Source organism: Sorex araneus, chromosome 6 (assembly GCF_027595985.1).
Source record: "Sorex araneus isolate mSorAra2 chromosome 6, mSorAra2.pri, whole genome shotgun sequence".
In the NCBI taxonomy this organism is placed as follows: Eukaryota; Metazoa; Chordata; class Mammalia; order Eulipotyphla; family Soricidae; genus Sorex; species Sorex araneus.
Genome location: NC_073307.1, coordinates 92,229,549 through 92,255,003, shown reverse-complemented (window position 1 = coordinate 92,255,003; position 25,455 = coordinate 92,229,549). Strand labels below are relative to the sequence as shown.

At 65.1% G+C, this 25,455-nt stretch overlaps 1 protein-coding gene across 2 annotated transcripts; it reads right to left on the bottom strand.

The window, feature by feature from the left end:
• Window positions 1-558: 558 nt before the first annotated feature.
• On the bottom strand, window positions 559-25,222 carry TOM1 (target of myb1 membrane trafficking protein). 2 transcript variants are annotated; one of them, XM_004610483.2, is made up of 15 exons: window positions 25,080-25,222; window positions 15,827-15,911; window positions 13,881-13,959; window positions 13,394-13,543; window positions 10,941-11,075; window positions 10,702-10,848; window positions 7,941-8,057; window positions 6,480-6,613; window positions 5,477-5,510; window positions 5,179-5,275; window positions 4,209-4,329; window positions 2,742-2,817; window positions 2,208-2,267; window positions 1,303-1,342; window positions 559-1,128 (listed from the first exon to the last, which is right to left on the bottom strand). In XM_004610483.2, exons 1-15 carry the CDS (start codon window positions 25,129-25,131, stop codon window positions 974-976), a joined length of 1,482 nt encoding a protein of 493 aa, XP_004610540.2. In that variant the 5' UTR covers window positions 25,132-25,222; the 3' UTR covers window positions 559-973. The 2 variants fall into 2 exon arrangements, with proteins under 2 accessions (XP_004610540.2, XP_054997480.1); XM_055141505.1 differs by lacking the exons at window positions 10,702-10,848; window positions 10,941-11,075.
• Window positions 25,223-25,455: the final 233 nt, after the last annotated feature.

The window sequence follows — 25,455 nt, the reverse complement described above, 5'->3', positions numbered from 1 at the left end:
CTTTCTTTCTTTCTTTCTTTCTTTCTTTCTTTCTTTCTTTCTTTCTTTCTTTCTTTCTTTCTTTCTTTCTTTCTTTCTCTTTTCTTTTTTTTGTTTTCTCTTTTCTTTCTTTCTCTTCTTTCTTTCTTTCTTTCTTTCTTTCTTTCTTTCTTTCTTTCTTTCTTTCTTTCTTTCTTTCTTTCTTTCTTTCTTTCTTTCTCTCGCTTTTGCTCAGGGCTTCCTCCTGGCCCTGCACTCCGGGGTCCCTCCTGGGGGTGCTCGGGCTGGGGGCCGCGCCTGGGTGGGCAGTGGGCGCCCTCCCTGCTGTCCTGCCGCTCTGGGTCTCCACTTCACAGCCAAGACCCTCACCCCTCGGCCCCCAACTCCCCAGCTCCCGCCTCTCTGCACCTGGACGCGGGAAGGGTGCAGTGACCCGGCAGGGGCCGGGTCTGGGGGCGTAAGGGGGGGGCGAGGGCGGTGGGGAGGAAGTCTCGCCCCGGCAGGCCAGTAAGCCAGGTGAGCAGCGCAGTGGGACACGTGGCGGCCCCGCCACCCCCCAGTGAGGCCAAGACTCCTGGGCCTTGCAGACTTTCTACCTTTAATTGAGACGGAAAGGCACGACCGCTCCCGGGCGAGATGGACCGCAGGGCCCCGGCCCAGGGCACTGTCTGGGGGGCTGGGCGCGCGGGCGGCAGGAGAAGGCAGTGGGGCGTCCCGCCGGGGCCCCACGGCGTCGTACCTGGCCAGGCCAGCGGGCCGGAGTGGGGCGGGGAGCGACGGGAGGAGGCGGCCGAGCCGTGTGGGCCCCGGCCGGCACCCGCCTCGCCTGGCAGTGTGGGTGCGGGGGGCTCCTGGAGGGGACCCCGAAGCACAGCTGTCCTGCTCCCCCGCGTGCGGCCAGCCCCGTCCTCGGGAAGAGAGAAGGCGGGCACCGAGGTGCCCCCAAAGCAGCCTTGACACGGGAGGGGGTGGGGGGAGGGGGCCCGGGCCCCGTTCATAAGGCAAACAGCATGTCGTCATCTTTGTCCTGCGGCTTCTTGCGTGGCGCGGTGCCCACGGGGGGCCCCCGGGGGTCCTCGGCCGAGGGGCTGGAGAGGCTGGGCAGGCGGTCGGCGGCCTTGGCCCGTTCCTCCAGGAACTTGTCGAACTCTGTGGGAAGGAGTGCGGGTGGGGCAGGCTCTGAGCACGGGGATGGGGATGGGGGCAGGGATGGGGACGGGGATGGGGACAGGGACCAGGACAGGGTTGGGGTGGGGCGGGGACATCGCCTGGGGCAGGGACGGGGATGGGGACAGGGTCGGGGGTGGGGGCGGGTGCTCCCACCTTCGCTGGTGACGCCCTTGGCTTCGTCCGCGTCGGCGCCCTGGGTAGGCGGGAGGACGTGAGCTCACTGAGGGGCCTGGCTGAGGCCCAGCCCCGCTGCCCCCCCATTCTGACTCCTCAGCCCCCGGGGGTCTGGGAGGGGTCACGGGGAGCAGGGAGGGACACCCTGATGCTGTGTGTTCCAAGCCAGGCCAGGCCCCGTGTGGGGCGCAGGAGGGGAGCCAGGCGCGGGGCTGGGCTCTGGCGGGGAGCCCGGCCGACGTCCTGCTCCACGCTGCCCCGAGGGCTGCAGGGCTGAGGGATGGGCTCGGGGCTCTCAGGACCCAGCTCCTCCCAGGCTACGGGCTGCCCCCGAGACAGGCCCCACGAACCGTCACCCTGAGAGTGTCCCCGTGAACGGTCATCCCTGAGAGTGTCCCCGTGAGTGGTCACCCCTGAGTGTCCCCGTGAGCAGTCACCCCTGAGAGTGTCCCCGTGAATGGTCACCCTGAGAGTGTCCCCATGAACGGTCACCCTGAGAGTGTCCCCCTGAGCGGTCACCCCTGAGTGTCCCCGTAAATGGTCACCCCTGAGAGTGTCCCCCTGAGCGGTCACCCCTGAGTGTCCCCGTAAATGGTCACCCCTGAGAGTGTCCCCTGAGTGGTCACCCTGAGAGTGTCCCCGTGACCGGTCACCCCTGAGAGTGTCCCCTGAGCGGTCACCCTGAGAGTGTCCCCGTGAGTGGTCACCCCTGAGAGTGTCCCCGTGACCGGTCACCCCTGAGAGTGTCCCTGTGAGCGGTCACCCCTGAGAGTGTCCCCTGAGCGGTCACCCTGAGAGTGTCCCCGTGAGTGGTCACCCCTGAGAGTGTCCCCCTGAGCGGTCACCCTGGGTGCGGCCCTGCAGGCAGGGACAGGCTGGCTCACCACGTCAGTCGCCAGCCACTGCTCGATGTCCTCCATGACGCCGGGCTGGGGGACGGGGATCTGGAAGGAAGGCGGGGGTGGGCGTGAGGGGCCCGGGCAGCCACTCGAGGTCAGGGGCTGCAGTGGGGGTCTGACGAGGCCAGGGGCCCACGGGGTCTTCTGTGGCCTGACCCCCTTGGGAAGCGGCCCCCGCCCAGGGCTGACCCTCAGGGCGGACAGCAGTCGCCCTGCCTGAGGCTGGGGGTGCTCATGGGGCAGGTGGGGGGCAGGCCGCTGAGGGCTCCCCTCGGGGCTTTTCCTGTCCCCTGGGGGGGCTGGGCTCCCGGGGGTCACGGGGTTATGTCCATGGGGCCTGATAACGCTGGCACCAGACAGGAGTCGGCCCTGTGTCAAGTCCCCGGGCCTCCTGCTGCACTGCCCAGCTGTCCCCAGCCTCCGCGTCCCTCCCTGCGGCCCCGAGGGTCCTGGTCCGGGTGCCCCAGCACCCTGCGAGCCGCCCTGGCCGACACCGGGGCCCGAGTGGGGTCAGCTTACCGCCCCTCCGGTCTGCTGACGCGCGCCCAGGGCTCCGGCCAGGCCGTCCGTGGCTTGGGGGGCTTCGTACTTGACCCTGAAACACAAGAGGTGGCCACGGCCTCAGACGGAGGGGCAGGAAGGTCCTCAGGGAACGGGGGGGGGGGGCGGGCGTCCGGGAGGCTGTGGGGGGTGCGACCTTCACCCGCAGTGCCCACTGCGCCGACACCATTCCCGCCACAGGCGCCTCCGTGCTCCCCTGGGGTCCAGGCAGGGGAGGCTGTGAGAAGGCAAGATACCCCCCCCCCCCCCCGCGCCCTGGCTGTGTCTCGGCTGCAGGCTGGGTGGCCGGATGGCTGCTGGGGGAGGGAGGTCCTGGGGCTGGGAGGACTCTGCGGCCCTGGGCGGTGACCTCTGGGTGGTGGCCTCTGGGTGGTACGGGGGGGTCGCAGAAGCGCCTGCAGGGGGGAGGCTGCGTGTGCCTCCTGGTGCCCGTCGTGGTCCTGGCACAGCTGTCTGGGTGCGAGGACACGGTGAGAGGGGCTGACCCAGCAGGGGGCAGCCCCCGAGGGCACCCCAGCAGAGGAGGCGCCCAGGGAGGCCCTGAGGGGAGCGTGTGCCGGGAAAGAGCAGAAGCCCCAGGGAGGGCGGGAGGCGGTGCCTGCGGCGGGGACAGTGGCCAGGGGGACACGGACTCCACTGACCAGCCGGCCAGTAGGGCGTTGCCTGGCCTGGTCTGAGCTCCGCGTAGGACAGAGCTTCAACTGCCCACACTGGGTCTGGGCAGCTGAGGACGGGGCTGAGCACTGACCACTCTACTGTCCAGCATTGACCATCCACTGTCCAGCACTGACCACTCTACTGTCCAGCACTGACCACCCACTGTCCAGCACTGACCACCCCACTGTCCAGCACTGATCACACCTCGTGTCTAGCACTGACCGTCCCCCACTGACCTGTACTGACCCCCAGGCTGTCCAGCACTGACCCCCCCGCCCCCCGCCTCTGTGGAGCCGCATGTCCCGGCGTCCAGACACAGCACGTGCTGTGGCCCCTGTGCTGGCCCCTGTGCTGCCGTCCTGCTGGGGTCCCTGGGCCAGGATTCCCGTGGCCCCATTACCACACCCTCCGCAGCTCTGGGAGGGCCCCCACTCTACAGCGGCCGAGGGCACAGGGTCCTCAGGAAGCCCCCGACAGCTCACCCGAGAGGGGGTCACCCAGAATGTTCCAGGGCCACAAGCCCAAGCGAGCGGCTGCCTCAGGGTCGGGTGCGGGCCAGGGTCTGGGTCACTCGCCTTGCCGCGGACAGTGCCGGGGACGGGGGCAGCCCAGCTCGGGCGGAGATGAGACCCGCTGGGCCCGGGATGCCAGGGGCCACAGCGCCTCTAGGACGGGCGGGCGGGGCAGGGGTGGGGTGCTGGGTGGGGCTGGGGTCCTGAGGAGGCTCCCCGGACGGGCAGGGCCCTGGGTGCGGCCCCCACCACTCACTCTTTCCGCTGCTCAGCCAGCGAGCTGCCCCGGGTCAGCGCAAACATGTCAAACTCGTCTTCCAGGCGGCCCGAGGCCTCCAGGGACTGCAGGCCGGCCCTCACGCTGCTGGAGCCCAGGTCTGCGGGGCGGAGAGGACACGTGAGCGGACCGCTGGGCCCGCCGCCCTGGACACTGCGCCAGGACCAACGCCAGAAATCCAGCGGGGCGGGGCGAGAGTCTGGCGGGGGCGGAGCCGGGACAGTGGGCGGTGCAGGGGCAGGACCAAGGCGTGAAAGGGGCGGGGTGAAATAGGCGGGGCTGGAGTGGGTGGAGCCTGGGCAGGGGTGGGGCCAGAACAGTGGGCGGGGCCAGGATATGAAGGGGCGGGGGTGAGCCAGGGCGGGGCTAGGGAGAGGGAGGAGCCCAAACAGGGGGCGGGGCCAGGCAGAGGGCCAGGAGGGGGCGGAGCCGGGACAGGGGCTGGGCTGGGGCAAGCCACACCTCCGGTCTCCTCCGCTCTCCGGTGGCATCTCAGGCAGCATCTCAGCCCCGCCCCCCACTGGGGCTGCCCTGCCCATGGGACCCCTACCCCAGTCCCACCTGCGGGAAGCAGCTATGGGACTCCTGCAGCTGAAGGGGGCCCAGGAGGGAGCAGGCAGGGAAGGTGCCAACTCGGACAATCTGACCCGGCTCTTGGCCGCTCCCACCCTCTGGACATCACCGAGGACCCGGGTTGGTCCTGCACAGGGGCCAGGAAACCTGTCTGAGTTCTGACCACCTCAGGGGGCTCTGGGGAGGACGCCGCCAGGGCGCTGGTCTCTGAGGTCCCAAGAGGCCCCGGAGTGGGGTATGGGTGACCAGAAGCCCCCGGGGGCTCAGCTGGGGACCCAGGAACTGGCCCTTCTGCTGGACAGCCCCTCACCCCCACGCCTGCCGGAGCAGGGGGGCCCACAGGGCGCGCCCCCTGACCAGGGCCCGGCACACTTACTCATTCCAGCCAGCTGGGACGAGAGGGTGCTACCGGTGGCCGTGGGTTCGGGGCCCATGTCGATGAGGTCAGCGGCAGCCTCGGCCTCGCTGGGCGCCTGGCGGGGAGGGGCCGGCATCAGCCTTCCCGCTGCCCTCAGCCCGGGTCCCCTCCCAGTGTCCGGGGCTGGGCCGAGACCTGCAGCTGGCCGGGAGTCGGGGACGCTTCCCCCGGGGAGGCTGGGAGACCCGTGGGTCGCGGGGACAGGGACAGTCACGAGGAGGGTCCCACCTGGTCTCGGCCCAGGGGAAACGCCTACCTTGGCGCTCTGGCCCGTCCGGAAACGCTCAAACCTGCGGGACAGAGAAGCGCGGGTGAAGGCGCCCGCGGCTCAGCAGGCACGAGGCTGGGCAGGGACGGTCACTGCTCCTCCCAGGGTCCCAGGAGGAGGGCGGCAGGGCGGGCACAGGGCTCTGCAGCACTGCCCACACCACGTGCGGGGGCGGGAAGATGCTTGCCCCCCAGAGGGAGTGAACACATAGCGGCCGCGGCTCCTGCCTCAGTACCCCAGGGGCTGCCCCTGACCCGCACGGCATGTGGCGTGGGGGACAAGCGGGAGGGCAGGCCGGCACCCCTCCCTCCTCCCTCCCAGGACGCGGAGCTGCTCGGACCCCCCTTCTGGTGATGCCGGGGGCCTTCCCGCCCCCTGGGCTCAGCGGGGGTATCTGGGTGGGGGGGTGGGGGGATGGTCCAGGGCGGGCAGGGTGGCCGCCCCTTCCTGCTGAGCTCACTCACCCGTGTGGACTAGCAGGGGTGGGGTGGGGGGAGACGCGAGCGTCTGGGCCGGGAGCCCCGAGCCAGGCCAGATCCGCCCCCCACACCCCTCTCATCCCCAGTTCTGCAAGTTGCCAGGGTCGGAATGAGAGAACAGCGGGGAGGGCGCTCGCCTCACCTGGGCCAAGCCGGGTTCAATCCCCGGCACCTCCTGGGGGCCCCTGAGGCCTGCCAGAAGTGATCCCTGAGCACAAAGAGTCAGCCCCGAGCAACCCCAAAACCAAAATCAGCCCAACAAAAAAGGCCTCTCCTGGGGCTGGAGCGATAGCACAGCGGGGAGGGCGTTTGCCTTGCATGTGCCTGACCCGGGTTCGATTCCCAGCATCCATAGGGACCCCGAGCACCACCAGGAGTCATTCCTGAGTGCAGGAGCCAGGAGTCAGCCCTGAGCATTGCCGGGTGGGACCCGGCAGAGCTGACGCGTACGGGGGGCTGAGGCCGCCGTGGGGGGAGCGCACTGCGCCGGGCGTGCGGGAGGGCGCGGATACCGTTCGTGGCGCAGGAAGACGTTGTTGAGGTTGTCGTTGACGATGAGCAGCTCCTCCGTGAGCTGCTCGTTGCCGATCTTCGGGATGAGCTCCAGCACGCGCTGCTGCATGGCCCGGCACGTCCGGTTGAGCTCCTGGGGGGGTGGGGGCAGGACGGTGACGCCCCCCCGCCCGAGCACCCGCACTGTCCTGCCGCCCGGCCCTCGGCGGGATTCTCACGCGGGAGGCACCGACGGGCCCCGCGCTCTGCGCTGCCCTGGGTGTCCAGGTCCGGCCGCCGCGTAGGGGACCCCCTCCCCGCCTCCCTGCTGCAGGGCGGGGGCCCGTCTGTGGTGTCGGGACCTGCCACACGCGGGGACGTGTAGGTGCCACGGATCGGGGTGCCGGGGATCGGACCTGGGTGGCCGCGTGCAAGGCCAGCGCCCTAACCGCTCTGGCCCCAGGTTGGAGTGACTTTAGTCGGAGAATGGCCAAGACGGCAGAGTGGCCGGGGCAGCGGGGTCGCGGGACGGCCGAGCCCCACGGGGAGGCCCCAGCCGGAGGGCAGGCGGGGACGCTGGCGACACTGAGAGCTACCGGCCACGCGCTGCGCTCAGAACCTGCTGGGCGCTGCCAGGTCACCCGTGGCTCCCACACTAGGTACCGGGACCCCCCCCCCCACTGCCTGAGACGCGGCCCTGTGCACCCGAGCGGGAAGCAGGGCCCCACTCCCCCCGCCCCTGGGTCCCTGACCTCTTTTGGAGGGATGGGGGCGCGGGGCAAACCCGGGCATGCTCAGGCTGAGTCCTGGCTCTGTGCTCAGTGCTCACTCTCAGTGGGGCTCTCGGACCCCACGGGGTGTTGGAGACCAGACCCGGGTCGGCCACGTACAAGGTAAGCGCCTCCCTGCCGTACCCCTCCCGCTGGCTTTCACCTGTCTGTATGTCTCCGTGTGTGTGTCTGTGCGTGTCTATGTGTCTGTCTGTGTGTGTTCCCCTGTGTCTGTGGTGTGTATCTGTGTGCCTGTGTGTGTGTCTGTATTTGTGTCTGTATCTGTGTCTGAGCGTGTGTGTCTGTGCATGTCTGTGTGCGTGTCTGTATGTGTGTCTTACTGTGTGTGTCTGTGTGTCTATGGTGCGTATCTGTGTGCCTGTGTGTGTCTGTATTTGTGTCTGTGTTTGTATCTGTGTGTCTGAGTGTGTCTGTGTATGTGTGTCTGAGTGTGTCTGTCTGTGCGTGTCTGAGCATATATGTCTGTGTGTGTCTGAGCGTATGTGTCTGTGCGTGTGTGTGCGCATGTGTGTCTGCGCGTGTGTGTCTGTGCGTGTGTGTGCGCATGTGTGTCTGCGCGTGTGTGTCTGTGCGTGTGTCTGCGTGTGTGTCTGTGCGTGTGTCTGTGCGTGTGTGTCTGTGCGTGTGTCTGCATGTGTGTGCGTGTCTGTGCGTGTGTCTGCATGTGTGTGTGCGCGGGGGCCTCCCTACCTGCAGCAGCTCCAGGTCTGCGGGCTCGGCCTGGGTGGGCACCAGCTCGGTCAGCATCTCGGACATGACGCGGACGTTGCCGCTCACCATCTCCAGCTCGCTCCGGAGCTTCCCGATCTGAAACCGCGAGGGCGCCGCTGAGAGGCGGGGCTGGCCCGGGAAGCCGCCCGAGCCCCCCGGCCGGGCCCGGCCCCCTCCCCTCAGAGACCCCTCACTGTGGCGATACCGACCGTCACCATCTCCGAGCGGGGGAGCCAGTGCAGGGACGCCGCCAGCAACACAGCCCGGGGTGACTGAGCACAGCACCCGCCTCTCCCGGGGCGCAGGGGCAGCTAACGAGGCCCCCGGGAGTGGGTCCAGGGGCGGGCGGAGACGGCCCTCCACGGGGGCGGGACCCGCCCTCCCGCCCTCCCTCCTTCAGATGGGGATGGCGCCTGCTTTGCGGGGCGAGTCCCAGAGACAGCCCCGCCTCCCCTCAAGTGCAGAGCCTGGGGCTGGAGGTGACGGACAGTTCCGCGGGGAGGGTGACCCCTGGCACACGGCCGGCCCAGGTTCCACCCCCGGCACCCTCAAGGGTGACCCCTGAGCATCACTGGGTGGGCCCCCAAGCCAAAAAGAGATTATCCCCTGGGCAGGTAAGGATGGAGCCGACTCTACGTGACTCTTCATCCTGAGCCTCGGGTTCAATGATGCCTGGAGCACTGTGCTGGGAGCAGCCCCTGAACCCTGCTGGGCGTGGTGTGGTCCCCAACCAAATCAAACCCCCACCCATAGCTGGAGCCCCGCAGGGCCGCCCGCGTGCGTGTTTATCTGGGGGTGGGTCCCCCTCAGTGTCGCGGGGCCACCAGGGCTATACCCTGCGGCCACAGTGGCCATTTCTCGGTGGCCACGTGGTGCTGGGTCCCAGACCTAAGCCCGATGCAGGACGACGCTGGGTTTCGGGGAGGGCCCCGGGGCCCGTGTCTCCCCACATCTCTGTGCATGAGACTGGCAGGTCCCGTGTCAAGGCGTGATCCACGGGGCCACCCTAACCCAGGCACCAGCCACCACCCCGGGCCGTGGACAGGCGCAGGCCTGTGTGCAGGGCCGGCCGGAGGGGTCCCGGGCAGAGCACGGCCCCGCACGCGGGCGGCCCTGCGGGGCTCCAGCTCCCGGCACCGCAGGGCCCTCAGCGCTGCTGGGTGTGGCCCCAAGCAACAGACACTAAACAAGAAAAGACAAAACCTACAAGCAGGACCAGGGACCAGCCCCGGGCCTGGCGGGGCTAATTAGGAGCCTGCAAGCTCCCCCCTGCCTGGTCCCGGGAGAGAGGGGGGGGGTGGGCGGGGGACCGGCCCACTGCGGAGCACTGCGGAGCACTAACCTCCTTCCAGCGCGGGGGCCGGGCTGCAGCCGGCCGGGCCGAGCCCAGCGGAGGCGCCTGAGCGACCTCTAATTGCCCAGCTCGTTAGGAGGACCCCCTGGAGATGCCCGCCCCTGGGGGGGGCTGACTTCACCGCGCCTGGGGGACGGGAGGGAAGCGTCTCCCGCAGCCGATTTCTGGGCCACACTGGGCGTTGCTCGGGGCTCCCTCCTGCAGGTGCTCGGGGACCAGAGGGGGTGCCGGGGGTCGCACCCGCGTTGGCCACGTGCCAGGCGTGTCCGCCAGCCGCTGGCCTATCGCTGCAGCCCCAGGAGCACTTTCTCTCCAACGCGTCTGTCCTTGGGGCCAGCGTCCGGCTGGACATCGCCTCCACAGGGAAGCCACACCCCGAGGGCACAGCCTGGCACCCGAGGCCCAGTTGGCGGCCGACTCACACCCACACATATGTGCACACACACACACACACACACACACATGCCCCCACACACACAGTCACACCCACCCATACACTCACACTCACTCTCTCACACACACACACACACTCACACACACTCAGTCATACCCACCCATACACTCACACTCAGTCTCACACACACACACACTCACACATAGTCATACCCATACACATGCTCACACTGAGTCTCACACAAACACGCTAACACATCCACAGTCATACCCACATACACGCTCACACTGAGTCTCACACACACACATACACACACTCACACATACACATAGTCATATCCACATGCTCACACTCATGTGTGAGCTCACACACCCTCATACACACACATTCTCACACCCCCTCACACATACACGTACACTAACAGTCATACACACGCTCTCACACACACACACACACACACTCACACAGTCATACCCACCCATACACTCACACTCAGTCTCACACACACACACACACTCACACATAGTCATACCCATACACATGCTCACACTGAGTCTCACACACACAAACACGCTAACACATCCACAGTCATACCCACATACACGCTCACACTGAGTCTCACACACACACATACACACACTCACACATACACATAGTCATATCCACATGCTCACACTCATGTGTGAGCTCACACACCCTCATACACACACATTCTCACACCCCCTCACACATACACGTACACTAACAGTCATACACACGCTCTCACACACTCACACACACTCACCTACGGTCTCACACACCATCACAGATACACACTTACACACGGTCAGACCCATACACTGTCACACTCACTCCCACACATTCTCACATACACACAGACACAAATTCACACACACCCCCACCCACCCTACACATACACATACGCACAGTTGTCAGACTCCCACACGCTCTCACACTCACACGCACACCCACAGCCCGGTCCCGAGGCTCACCTGCTCAGGGGTGGGCGTTAAGGTGGCATCTCCCAGCGGCACGGTGGGGGCGGGGGGTGGGGCAGGGTGCTGGCCCGAGTCCGCCCGCTGAGGGGCGTCTGAGCCCGAGGAGCTCTGTCCCGACGGTGACTCGGAGCTGAACACGGTCTGAGGGACAAGCGGACGCGAAGCTGACCGGGAGGAGCCCCGGCCCCCGCCGCCCAGCCGGGCCCTCACACCCCTGGCGGCCGCCCGCTCACCCTCTGCGGCGTGTGGATGGGCGACAGCATGTCCAGGTCGGTCATGGGGAACTCCAGGCCCTTCCGCCGCAGGTCCTCGTACACGGCCACGACGCCCGTCAGGTCAGGCGAGCTGCGGAAGGCGTCCGCCCAGGACTGAGGGACAGGGGGACAGGGCGGTAACCACGCGCACACGAGCCCTGCCCTGCCGGCCACACGTGCTCTCTCTCACACCACTCTCACCCTCATACCGACGCTTACAGTCACACACACACTCTCACTCACACACTCTCACACCCTCACACCGACGCGTACAGTCACACACACTCTCACACCCTCACACCGACACGTACAGTCACACACACTCTCACACCCTCACACCGACATGTACAGTCACACACACTCTAACACCCTTACACCGACATGTACAGTCACGCACACACTCACACCCTTACACCGACATGTACAGTCACGCACACACTCACACCCTCACACCGACACGTACAGTCACACACACTCTCACACCCTCACACCGACACTTACAGTCACACACACCTACACTTACAGTCACACACACTCACACCCTCACACCGACACTTACAGTCACACACACTCTCACACCGTCACACCAACACGTACAGTCACACACACACACTCACCTTCACACCGACACTTACAGCCACACACACTCTCACACCCTCACACCGACACTTACAGTCACACACACTCACACCCTCACACCGACACTTACAGTCACACACACTCACACCCTCACACCGACACTTACAGTCACACACACTCACCCTCACACCCTCACACCGACACTTACAGTCACACACACCTACACTTACAGTCACACACACTCTCACTCACATTCACCCTCACACCAACACTTACAGTCACACACACTTTCACTCACACCCTCACACAGACACTTACAGTCACACACACATACACTTACAGTCACACACTCTCACACCCTCACACTGACACCTACAGTCACACACACTCTCACACCCTCACACCGACACTTACAGTCACACACACCTACACTTACAGTCACACACACTCACACCCTCACACCGACACTTACAGTCACACACACTCTCACACCGTCACACCAACACGTACAGTCACACACACACACTCACCTTCACACCGACACTTACAGCCACACACACTCTCACACCCTCACACCGACACTTACAGTCACACACACTCACACCCTCACACCGACACTTACAGTCACACACACTCACACCCTCACACCGACACTTACAGTCACACACACTCACCCTCACACCCTCACACCGACACTTACAGTCACACACACCTACACTTACAGTCACACACACTCTCACTCACACTCACCCTCACACCAACACTTACAGTCACACACACTTTCACTCACACCCTCACACAGACACTTACAGTCACACACACATACACTTACAGTCACACACTCTCACACCCTCACACCGACACCTACAGTCACACACACCGACACTTACAGTCACACGCACTCTCACTCACACACTCTCACACCCTCACACTGACACTTAGTCACACACACCCTCTCACCCTCACACCCTCACACCGACACTTACAGTCACACACACCTACACTTACAGTCACATGCACTCTCACTCACACTCACCCTCACACCTACACTTACAGTCACACACACTCACACCCTCACATCGACAGTCACACACACACTCACACCCTCACACTGACTTACAGTCACACACACACTCACACCCTCACACCGACACTTACAGTCACACACACCTACACTTACAGCCACACACACTCTCACAGTCTCACACCCTCACACCGACACTTACAGTCACACACACACTCTCACTCACACACTCTCACACCCTCACACCTACACTTACAGTCACACACACTCACACATATACTTCGTCATACACACTGTCTCTCACATGCACTCTCACTCTCACACCTACACTTACAGTTACACACATACTCTCACTGACACACTCTCACACCTACACTTACAGTCACACACACTCTCACACATACACTTAGTCATACACACTCTCACACGCGCTTTCACTCTCACACCTACACTTACAGTCACATACACACTCTCACTCACACATACACTTACAGGTACACACACACTCTCACTCACACTCTCACCCTCACATAAACTAACAGCCACACCCACATACTCTCACTCACACACTCACACCCACACACCTACACTTACAGGTACACTCACACTCTCACTCACAGGTACTCTCATACCTACACTAACAGTCACACACACTCTCATACACATACTCACACTCACATGCACACACATTCTCACACACTCATGCCCTCATACTATACACACATACACTCACAGTCACACACACACACGCTCACACATTCTCACACGCTCACGGTCACACATACACACGTGCGCGCACACACACAGGACACAGGGCTGCCCGGCTCACCTGGATGAGGTTGAGGACCTTGTCGTGCACGACGGCGGGCGGGTTGTTCTTGGGCAGGATGGTGCGCACCAGCACGCCCTCCACGAAGTCCTGGCTGGCCACCAGCACGTGGAAGCGGTGCCCACAGTTCTTGACGCAGGTTTCCAAGACCTGGGGACGCCCCGAGTGAGACGGCAGGACAGGGCTGGTCTGGGGGCTCGGGGGGTGGCTGGCTGCTCACGCTGTCCCCAGGGGCTGGACAGGAGTGTCCGTGCCCCTCCCCACAGCCACGCCGGGACCCGTGACCGTGGGCGTCCACGAGCTGGGGAGGGCCACGTGCCCCCAGCCCCAGCTGGGCCTGCCCACCCCTGTCCTCCCCCGGGGGCCGCGCAGGGCGGCCTCTGGGAGGATGTCGGTGTCCCTGTGCCGGGGTGGGGGGGAAGGGGCGGCTGGGCCTGAGGGGCCACTCCCGGGGGCAGGGCCACAGGGCTGGGCCCTGAGCACTCACCGTGAGCGCCAGCATCACTTCGTGGAAGTTCTTGTTGCCCGAGATCCTCTTCTTGACCGCTCGGAAGGCGTCTTTGGGGCTGCGGGGACAGACGGATGGACAGAGGGAGGACAGACAGACAGAAAGAAGGAAGGAAGTGAGGGAGGAAGGAAGGAAGGAGAGGGGAGGGAGGAGGAAGGGAGGGAGGGAAGTAGAAGAGAGGGAGGGAGGGAGGGAAGGAGGAGGGAGGGGAGAGGGAGGGAGGAAAGAGAGAGGGAGGGAGGGAGGAAGGAGGGAGGGAGGGAGAAAGGGAGGAGGGAGGGGGGAGGGAGGAAGGAGAAAGGGAGAGAGGGAGGGAAGGAAGGAGGAGGGAGGGGAGAGAGAAGGAGGGAGGAGGGAGGGAGGAGGGAGGGAGGGGAGAGGGAGGGAAGGAGGGAGGGAGGGAAGGAGGAGGGAGGGGAGAGGGAGGGAGGGAGGGAGGAAGGATAGAGGGAGGGAGGGAGGGAGGAAGGAGAGAGGGAGGGAGGGAGGCGAGAGGAAGGGAGGGAGGGAGGAAAGAGAGGGAGGGAGGGAGGAGGAAGGGAGGGAGGGGGGAGGGAGGGAGGAGGGAGGGAGGGGAGAGAGAAGGAGGGAGGAGGGAGGGAGGGGGGAGGGAGGGAAGGAGGAGGGAGGGGAGAGGGAGGAAGGGAGGGAGGAAAGAGAGAGGGAGGGAGGGAGGGAAGGAAGGAGGAGGGAGGGAGGGAGGAGGGAGGGAGGAAGGAAGGAGAGAGTGAGGGAGGGAGGAGGGAGGGAGGAGGGAGGGAGGAAAGAAGGAGAGAGTAAGGGAGGGAGGAGGGAGGGAGGAGGGAGGGAGGGAGGGAGGGGAGAGGGAGGGAGGGCTGAGCCCACGTGTCCAACAGGGCTGGTGGTTCCTGGGCCCTGAGTCCCCTTAGGCACCTGCTGCCCCGCCCAGGGCCCGCCCCTCAGGCCTGGCACGAGGGCAGAAGTGGGCCGGAGGGAGACGGCCCCATGAGCCGAGTGTGTGGGGAGGCCTGAGCTCCATCCTGGCCCCAAGCAGGGAGAGGAGCACCCAGAGACGCAGGGCCCAGGGCTGGGTGAGCCCCAAGCAGGGAGAGGAGCACCCAGAGACGCAGGGCCCAGGGCTGGGTGAGCCCCAAGCAGGGAGAGGAGCACCCAGAGACACAGGGCCCAGGGCTGGGTGAGCCCCAAGCAGGGAGAGGAGCACCCAGAGACGCAGGGCCCAGGGCTGGGTGAGCCCCAAGCAGGGAGAGGAGCACCCAGAGACACAGGGCCCAGGGCTGGGTGTGCCCCAAACAGGGAGAGGAGCACCCAGAGACACAGGGCCCAGGGCTGGGTGTGCCCCAAACAGGGAGAGGAGCACCCAGAGACGCAGGGCCCAGGGCTGGGTGTGCCCCAAACAGGGAGAGGAGCACCCAGAGACACAGGGCCCAGGGCTGGGGCGACAGACCAGCGGCAGGCGCTCAACTGCACACAGCGACCTGGGCCCGTCTCTGGCCCCCCGTGTGGGCCCCTGAGCCCCGCCAGGAGTGACCCAGTGTGCAGAGGCAGGAGGAAGCCCCCAGCTCCACCGGGTGTGCCCCCCCACACCAAAAAAAAGAAAAAACAAACGGAAACGTGCAGAATAAGCTGCATCTGGGGATCAGGGCGGGGCTCGGTGGGAGCTTGGGGCAGGGCCCGGGTTCTAGCCCCAAACCCGACACTGCAGCGGGGGCCAGGTCCGGGCCAGCAGAAGGACGCAGCAGAGGCCCGCCTGGGGGTGCACGGCCAGGCATGGACAAGGCCCTGACCACAGTGCCACGTCCTGGGCAGGCTGGGCCCGCCCAGGGAGAGGGGAGGGGTCACCTCCCGTTGCCATCACGCCCTGCTCCCTCTGCCTTCTGGAAGGTTCCCGGGGGCCCGGGAGTCCCAGGGTGGGGGTGAGCGGGGGCCGGCGGCCTGGCTCTTACCCTTCCTCGGTCTCGTTGATGATGTCGCAGATCTCCATGTTGAGGGCCCAGTCCTCGCTCTGCAGGGAGCCGTCGGTCGCTCTCTCTGGGGAAGGAGCCAGTGGTGGGCGGGCGGCACGGGCGGGGGGCACGGGCGGGGGGCTCAGCACCCTCACCCACCGCTCAGCGAAGATTTGTCTTTGTGTGTATGTGTGTGTGTGTGTGTGTGTGCGCGCGCGCGTGCGTGTGTGTGCAGGGAGGGCCACACCTGGCGGTACTCAGGATTTACTCCTGGCTCAGGAATTATTTCCGGTGGGCTCCGGGGATCCCATGGGGATGCCAGGGATCGAACCTGGGTCGGCCGCGTACAAGGCAAAGAGCTTGCCAGGCTCTGCCGTGCGGGCGGGATACTCTCTCGGTAGCTTGCCGGACTCTCCAAGAGGGACGGAGGAATCGAACCCGGGTCCGCAGAGTGCAAGGCAAGCGCCATACCCACTGTGCTATACTCTTATTATATATTATACACACACACACAAACACACACATATATACATATATATAGATATAGTTTTGCTTTTGGGTCACACCCGGCGATGCTCAGGGGTTCCTCCTGGCTCTGCACTCAGGAATCACTCCTGGCGGTGCTCGGGGGACCCTATGGGCTGCCGGGGATGGAACCTGGGTCGGCCGCGAGCAAGGCAAACGCCCTCCCCGCTGTACGACTGCTTTGGCTCCCATACATATGTAATATATATATATATAAACCGATATGTATATATATATATATTTAAAACATTGCATGAGGAGGTTTGTGGGGAGGGGACGGAGGGAGAGAAACGCGCTCGGGAGAGAGCCCTTGAGGAAGCGGGGCCCACACGGCCCAGCCGCAGGCAGGGGAGCGTGAAGGGGCACTTGGAGAGGGAGAGGGGGTGTGGGCGCCACACTCGGGCACAGGCGGCCCAGGGCCGGGGGCAGCACGCCCAGTGACTCCCCCACTGGCAGCTCAAGAGGACGCTCCGGAGAGAGGCCCCAGGAGTCAGTGGGCCCCTGACCCCTCGGAGCCGGGTCCTGCTCCCACCCCGTTCCCTCGGGCAGGGGCGCGGGGCAGCTCAGGGCGGGGTGCTGGCCAGCCCGAGACCTTCCTTTGCGACGGGCCGGGCGGGTGGGGGGTGGGCCTGCAGCCCCCAGGTCCCACCCGTGGGTGCGGGCGGCGGCTCCTCTCAGCGGAAGCCAGGCCATGGGACACGTGAGCGGCCACGGAGGCGGGCGGCTTGGTGGCCTCAGCGCGTCCCCAGCCGCGGGCCCCTGCAGGCACCTCGAGTCCCGGGTCGGGGAGGCCCATGTGTGGGCACTCAGGAAGGTTCTGGAAGGGCCGAGTGCTCCCTGAACCCAGCCCCCTTCCGGGCCTGCACACTGGGGGTCGGGGCAGGAGGCCAGAGGGGGCACTCGCTCGCACCCCTGCCAGCCTCCGCCCGCTGGGGATGTCGCGGCCGCGGCTGGGCGGGGAGGGGGCTCAGTCCTGGGACTGTCGGACCCCTGCCCCCCAGCTGCACGCACAGGCCCTGCTCCCGGCCCAGCTCAGGGTCCACCCACATGCCCCGGGCCCGCCCCGGGCCGCCCCCACCCGGCCTCACTCTGGAGCTGCCGGCCACCACCTGTCAGGCCTCTGGGGACGGGCTCTGCACCCCGCACAGCTGCGGGGACACTGGGTGGGGACGGAGACAGTGCCTGGGGGCGGCGGCTTCGGGCAACAGGGATAAGGCGCCTGGCCTGGAGGGGAAGGGGAGCTGCTTTATGTGATTTAGTTATTATTATTTTTTTGGTTTTTGGGTCACACCTGGCGATGCACAGGGGTTCCTCCTGGCTCTGCACTCAGGAATCACTCCTGGTGGTGCTCAGGGATGCTGGGATTTGAACCCGGGTCGGCCGTGTGCAAGGCAAACGCCCTCCCCGCTATGCTATCGCTCCAGCCCCGATTTAGTTATTTCTTTTGCTTTCCGGGTCACACCCGGCGGTGCTCAGGGGCTCCTCCTGGCTCTGCGCTCGGGAATGGCTCCTGGCGGTGCCCGGGTACCCTGTGGGATTCCGTGTGCAAGACAAACGCCCTCCTGGCTGGACTGTCGCTCCGGCCCTGGAGGTGCTTTGTGACAATTGACGCTTTCACAAACTAACTTAAGTTTCTTGTGGGGCTGGAGCGATAGCACAGCGGGGAGGGCGTTGGCCTTGCACGTGGCCGACCCGGGTTCGATCCCCAGCATCCCATAGGGTCCCTCGAGCACCGCCAGGAGTGCTTCCTGAGTGCAGGGCCAGGAGTGACCCCTGAGCGTCGCCGGGTGTGGCCCAAAGCTAAAAGGAAAAGTGTCCTGTACCTCCCACACCTGTCCCGTGGCGTGAGACGGGCTGGTCGGCAGGACAGGCCAGCGGGCGGCTGATCAGGGCCCTCGCTCACCTGCTGGCTGGTCTCGGGAAAGCCCCTCTCCATGGGGGGGCCCAGTTCCAACCCCCCAGCTAGAAGAGGGCACCTGCTGGCCGGGCCTGGCCTGGGCATCCCCTCGCCAGGGGCGGGGCTGCTGGGGACATGAGGTGCCGTCCCCCTGCGACAGGCAGGAGGGGCACAGACCGCGGACGGAGGTCAGCCCCGGCTTCTCTCCAAAGGACACGGGGCAGGGGCGGGGCGAGCTGGGGAGGGCAGGAGCGTGTGACACCCCCCAGGTGAGTCCCTGGGCCTCTGATCCCCCCCCCCACGGCACTGCTGCTGAACACGGACCGAGCCACTCGCAAAACGGCGGGGTGGGGGGGGGGCACTGGGCCCGCCCATGGTCCCGGGGCCGCTTTCCAGACGCACTGCTCCTTCCAGCCCTGGCGTGGAAAGTTCCGGCCGTTTCCGAGGTTGCTAGGCAGTCTTTCCTCAAAGTCCCTGGCCAGGCCGTGTCGTAACCGCAGGCCACAGAGGGACGCGGCTTAAAGCTGCAGGGACCAAGCGGGGCGCCGGGCCGGGGCCGGGCGTGGTGGAAGGAGGGCTTGGAAAAACCACCCAGGAACCAGGGGGTGGGCGGGGGCAGCCGGCTGGAAGGGTCCAGAAGGGTCCAGAAGGGTCTGGAAGAGCCGATCACACTCCTTCCCCGCCCCTCCCACACCCCGGTCTTCTCCTTGTGACTCACTGCCACGTCTAACCTCTTCCCCAGCCCCCACCCCACCATCCTACCTGCCAGGAGGGTCTCCCTGTACGGGACTGATTCTCGCCTTGCAGGGCTCTTATACTGACAAGCTGGAACTCTGCGAGGCCGGTCAGCAGGCTGGACACGGCCACTGGCCCGGCTCCTGGCTGCAGGTGAAGGCCGGTTGCGGGGACAGGGAGGGAGGGGGGTCCGACCTGCCTGCTTTGGATGAGGCCCATCCCACTGCGGAGGGTCTCTGCTTTACTCCGAGCCACCCCTGGAGTGTTCCGTTGCCTAGAAACATCTAGAAACATCTAGAACAACTTTTTTGCCTGTTTTTTTTTAATCTACGTATTTATTTTTGGCGTTTGGGCCACACCCGGGGGGTGCCCAGAGCTCACTCCTGGCTCTGCACTCCGGGACAGGCCTGGCGGTGCTCAGGAGACCCTCCGGGGTGCCAGGGATCGAACCCGCGTCAGCAGTAGCTCTGGCCCCTGGAGTGACACTTCCGGGTGTGGTCCGGCTGGGGTTCACATGGCCCCGGTCACGGGGCTCCTCTCAGAGATGGGGGGCTCGGGAGGGGGGGCACTGACCCACATGGCCTCACGCGGCCTGGCGGCTCCTCTGCCCCCCAGGCCCGCCACGTCCGGCCTCCCAGCACCTTCCCCTCACAGTGCAGTTCCTGTCCCTGGGTCTGGCTGGGCTCCCAAGGCCCCGAGGCTCCAGACGACGCCTCCTGGGTGGAAGGGGCTCGGGGCGGCGGGGCCGGAGCAGACGCTGGGCCCTCGGCCTCTGCGGCCGGGTCCACGCGCAGGCGTTACCCAGACCCCGAAAAAGCACCCGGCGTGGCGGCAGCAGGGGGCCGCGGGCCAGGCAGACAGGCTGTGGGCGTCAGGCATTTCCTCTAACGTCCCAACAGGGGAAGGGAAAAAAAAAAAGACATTTAAGAAAAAGGCCAGGAACTGGCTCCTCACATGCAGGGTGGGTCGCGGACAGAGACACAGGAGGAGCGAGGACGGAAAAGAGAAAAGAACTAAGAAAGAAAAGGAGGGGGCTGGAGCCATAGCACAGCGGGGAGGGCGTTTGCCTTGCACGTTTGCTGACCCAGGTTCAATTCCCAGCATCCCATAGGGTCCCCCGAGCACCGCCAGGAGTAATTCCTGAGTGCAGAGCCAGGAGGAACCCCTGAGCATCGCCGGGTGTGACCCAAAAAGCTTAAAAAAAAAAAGAAAGAAAAGGGGAAAAGAAAAGGGAAGCGAGAAGCCAGGCTCCAGGTGGCCCTGGGCTCTGCCCCGCGCCCCGGAAGACGCGAGACCCTGAGGGTGTTTGTCGTGGGGTGTTTTTCCCCCACCCCTTGCCCCACGCCGGGAGGGCAGGCGTCCAGCGCTTTCCTGTTTCTCTGAGCTCTCGGAGGGAACAAAACCGACTCCCCGTGTCCATCCCGGGCCCCGCAACCCGATCCGGCCGCGTGACCGGCTCGCACCTGGCCAGCCAGAGCCGGGGAGGTGCCCGGCGCTGCCACCTGCCAGCCCAGCCCCGGCCCAGCGCGCCACGGCAGGGGCGCAGTCAGGGGCGCAGTCAGGGGCGCGCCCCGGGAACCCAAGCGCAGAGAGGCCGAGGACCCTGCCCGGGTAACACAGCCTCGGTGCGGCGGGCACCCCGGACACCCCCTCCCCCGCTCTCGGCCGAGAGCCGCATGGCTGCCCGCCCCCGACCTGCACGGGTCGGAAACGTACTCGGACGCCGGAGACCGTCTCCGGAGCCGCGAAGAGCCCAGCCCGCTCCCGTTCCAGGGACATGACGGCTGTCCAGCGGCTCTGCGGGATGCCCCGTGCCAGAACGGCCCCCGCCCCGGGACGCACACGGAACTTGGTGTCCTTTCCGGTCACCAGCCACCGCGGGACCCCCGACTCCTCCCGGGCCCCTCCCCGGCCCTGCTCTTTCCCGGAGGCAGGACGGGTGCCACCCCACAAGGCCACCCCCGGTGGCGCTCAGGGCTCACTCCTGGCTTAGGGAGCACTTTGGGTGGGGCTCAGGAAGGCTGGGGATCGAACCCGACTCGGCCGCGTGCAAGACAAACGTCCTCCCCGCTGCACCCAGGCTGGCGCTGCCCTGCTCCCGGGACAGTATCCACAAGAGGGGTCCCTCGTGGCTGCCCGTGGCCGCCAGGCCGCTCTCCCCACCTGGACTCCGTCTGTGGCCTTGAGCTCTTCATCCTTTTTTTTTTTTCTTTTTGGGTCACACCCCGCGATGCACAGGGGTCACTCCTGGCTCTTCACTCAGGAATCACCCCTGGCAGTGCTCAGGGGGCCATATGGGATGCCGGGAATCGAACCCGGGTTGGCCGCATGCAAGGCAAACGCCCTCCCCGCTGTGCTATTGCTCCAGCCCCAGAGCTCTTCATCCTTCACTCCCGAGTCCCACCCCGGATCCGGGGGTGGGGCTCGAGGGGCTGCCCGGGTCCGGGTGGGCTGGCAGTGCCCGTCTCTGGCTCAGGTGCCAGGGGAGGGGGGTGACGGGGCTGACATTTGGAAAGCGGAATTCCTGGGCTCAGAGCGGGCGGAGCCGGCCTGGTCATCCCTGCGGGAAGAGGCTGCAAGCACAGCACCGGGTCCTGGGTCCCTGTCTCCAGGGGCCACTCTCCCAGACCCGCTGCAGCCTGGACTCCGGCCCGGGTCCTTCAGACTTGCAGGTGGCACCAGCTTCCCGGCGTGGCGTCTGCTCGGGGTACCTGCTCCCTCCCTTCCTTCCTTCCCACCTGGCTGCAGGAGGGACTGTCCCTAGGCTCCAGGTGGCCCGGTGCCTCTCCCCAGCTCAGGGTCCAAAGGTAAAGGAGGGTGAAGGAAAGCTCCGGAAAGGCCTCAGGGAGGAGGTGGCAGTGCTCAGGGCTCTGACGGCTACTCTGCCGGATGGGGGCAGGGAATGGCCAGCCAGCACAAATCCATGTGTGTGCTAAGGGTGTGTGCTCACATGTTTGGGGCAGCCCCCCGCCCCCCGCTCAGGCCTTCCTGCTCAGCGCTACAGATCACAAGGATGGAGGTGGTCTTCCCATCCTCCCCCCCTTTTTTTTTTTTAGCTTTTTGGGTCACACCCAGCGAAGCTCAGGGGTTATTCCTGGCTTTGCACTCAGGAATTACTCCTGGTGGTGCTTGGGGGACCATATGGGATGCCGAGGATCGAACCCAGGTCGGCTGTGTGCAAGGCAAATGCCCTACCCACTATACTATCGCTCCGGCCCCAGCGTCCCCCCACTTTTAGATGTTTGGGCCACACCCGGCAGGGCTCCTGGCTTTGTCTTCAGGGATCACTCCTGGCGGGGCTCAGGGGCTGTAGGGGGTGCTGGAATCAAACTCAGGCAGTCTGCGTGCAGGGCGGGTGCAGGGCGGGTGTCCTTCCCGTTTCGCTCTGGCCCTGGGAGTGTGTCTAGAGGGGATTCTTTTACTGATGCAAAGTGGGGCCAGCAGCCCCTCCCACGGCCACCAGGCTCCCAGCGGGGACTCTATCTTAGGCTTCGAATAAGCCGGGCGGTCACTAATGCAGCCCGCTCTGCTAATTGGCCATTAGCATGTCCAGAGGCTGAGGCTCTGGGAGTTGCCTCCCCTCCCGCATCAATTCACTGGGGTCCCTGGCGAGTCAGTCCCCACCCATGTGGAGCAAGGGATGCCAGGACCGAGGTTCTCCATCTGTGGCTGTGGTCTCTCCCAGGGAAGTGGTCAGAAACACAAATTCGGGGCTGGAGCGATAGTACAGCGGGGAGGGCGTTGTTGGCCTTGCACACGGCCGACCCGGGGATTTGATCCCTGGCATCTCTTATCCCCCGAGCACTGCCAGGAGTGACTCCTGAGTGCAGAGCCAGGAGGAACTCTGGACATCACTGGGTGTGACCCGGAAAGCCCAAAAGAAAGAAACACAAGTTCCGGGATTTCCACCACACGACTCCCCCAGCCCTCCAGAATTGGGAAAGTCGGGGCATGGCTCAGCCTGACAGGCTTCTTTCCTTTCTTCCTTTCTTCCTTCCTTCCTTCCTTCCTTCCTTCCTTCCTTCCTTTCTTTCTTTCTTTCTTTCTTTCTTTCTTTCTTTCTTTCTTTCTTTCTTTCTTTCTTTCTTTCTTTCTTTCTTTCTTTTTGCGTCACACCCGGTGATGCATAGGGGTTCCTCCTGGCTTATGCACTCAGGAATTACTCCTGGCGGTGCTCAGGGGACTCTATGGGATGCTGGGAATCTAACCGGGTGGCTTCATGCAAGGCAAATGCCCTCCCTGATGTGCTATCGCTCCAGCCCCATCCTTACAGGCTATTAGCAGGGGGATTCTGTGGAGAGCCCTGAACAAGAAGCTCCCAGCAGGGAAATCTAGTTAGAGCTCTGGGTGGGCAGACACTGGTTTGCCTGCAGGCATGTAGGGGGTGGGAGGGACTGGGGACAGGAGGCTGAAGACCCCCTGTTCTAAGGAATTCCGGCCCAGCAGCATTCTCTCTGGACAAAATGCTCCTCGATCCGGAGCAGACCTTCGCAGTGAGAAGAGAAATTAAATCTTCTCTGGTCCGCTGGAGCCCTGGGTGCAGGTGATTTTTTTTTCCCCCCAAGAAAGCCTTGAGGCCGGCGCCTGACTTCTGAAGGGCCCGTTTCCTTTTCGGTTTTCTAAAAGAAGGAAGTCTCAAACTTGGCTGGGGATAAAAGTGGTGGTAGCTCGCCACCATTGGGAGAAATGAAGCTGAGAGCTGCCTTTTTCTTTTCGGCTCCAAAACAATGACTCACGCAGGGGTGTGTACGTGCGGCTGTGTGTGTATACAATTCGGTCCGGGTTGGACGGTCTCAGCGCAAAACCCACCAGCTCCATCCCTCCCGCACAGACCCCTGGTCACAAAAGCCACAGAGCAGATGCGTTACAGAGACCCCAGCCAAGGAGATGGACCTTAGCGAGCTTTTGGCTTCCAAGACCAAAGGCATGGAAAGCATTCAAGATCCAACGTTTGGCTGAGCAAAGGGGCTAATGTACCTGCGGCACTGCATGGTATCCCCCAGCTGGGGGTAGCCCCCAAGCCCCTCATTCCCACCCCAACCCACACCAAACAAAACAATCCAATGTTGCAAGTCTGCACGGAGACGCGCGCAAAACCACCCGGAACGCACAGCATTCCATGGTCCTGCCGGGACTTCTCCCAGCAGGACGGGGCACACCCAGGCTGCCTCCCAGGGCTGTGGGGCGGGCGTTGGGGGTCCCTGAGAGCCCCACTGTCCCGGAAGCTTCTCAGGACCCCACCTGGGGGGCCGCCCCTCCGTCCCCACCACGCCCACAGCACTTCAGTGTTCCAAGTGCACCTATTAACGCCCTTAATCCTCACCGCAATACTAAGGCGCTGGGAGGGACCAGTATTCTCCCGTGATTACAGGTGAGACGACCTGGTCTCCCAACTAGGATAAACCTCCCGCGGTGGGGGGTGGGTGCACGGAACAGGCCCGCGCGCCTGGGGGCCAACCATCCCCTCCCTCCGACTGGGAAACGCGGGAGACCACGACAGGTGGTCGCTAAGACCACTGGCAGCTCCGCGAGGCCGCAGGACAGGGGCCTGGGCTGGCCGGGGCTGCCCGCACGTGGCTCGCGCGGACTGCAGCCCCAGATGCTGGCTGCCCCCCGCCCGGGGAAAGGGGGCCCTCCTGGGGCTGGTGTCCGTGCCCGGAAGGTCCGGGAAGGCCGGAAGGAATAGGCAGGCGTCCAGACTGGGGGTAGGGGGAACAGGGCCGAAAAAGGCAAGAGGGAAACAGTCGAGGTGGGCGGGGGGTGGGATCCAAGGGAATCACAAGGTCCCTTTAACCCGGGGAAAAGTTTCTCCCAGGATTCGCGACCCCAGCAGCTGTACCCGTGCAGAGCCGCAGGCCCGCCCTCCGCTGCTCCCATTGGCGGCCGTGAGCATCCGTCACCAGCCGCGGCCTCCTACTGGGCGGCGGCCCTTGTCAATCAGAGGGGGGCGGGGCCAGGTGCAGGGAGAGACACGCCAACCTTGTCCACCTCCCCGCCGCCTCGGCCGCGGCCGCGGGGGACCCGGGGCGCCCCTGGGGGCGGCGCAGCCCGACGCGGAGCCCAGCGCAGAGGCGGCCTGCGACTCCGGGGACTCACCGATGCGCTGTCCCACCGGGGAGCTGAACGGGTTCCCCAGGAGAAAGTCCATGGCCACCGCTGCCGCTGCCACCGACCCGGGGAATCAGCTGACAGCAAACCGCCGGCGCCGCCGAGCCGCCGTCACGTGACGCGCCGGCCGGCCCGCGAGGAGGTGCCGGGGGGGGCGTGGCCCCGGGAGGCGGGCTCCGCCCTAGGGGCGGGAATGACGCCACAAGGCCTGGGGGCGTGGCCTCCGGGCCCCCACACCGGTCAAAGCCGAGGGGGCGTGGCTCCGGGAGGTGGGACACGCCCCCTGGGGCGGGAACGCCGCCGCAGGGTCTGGGGGCGTGGCCTTCGGGCCCAGACGCCCGTCAAGCTCCGAGGGGGGCGTGGC

Excerpts from the sequence above, each read along its gene's own strand:
- TOM1 (XM_004610483.2), bottom strand. The coding sequence starts at position 25,131 with ATGGACTTTCTCCTGGGGAACCCGTTCAGCTCCCCGGTGGGACAGCGC. Across the intron at positions 10,849-10,940 it reads CCATCCACACGCCGCAGAGG|ACCGTGTTCAGCTCCGAGTC; the intron begins GTGAGCGGGCGG and ends CTTGTCCCTCAG. Across the intron at positions 2,818-4,208 it reads CTGGCTGAGCAGCGGAAAGA|GGTCAAGTACGAAGCCCCCC; the intron begins GTGAGTGGTGGG and ends CTTGTGTTTCAG.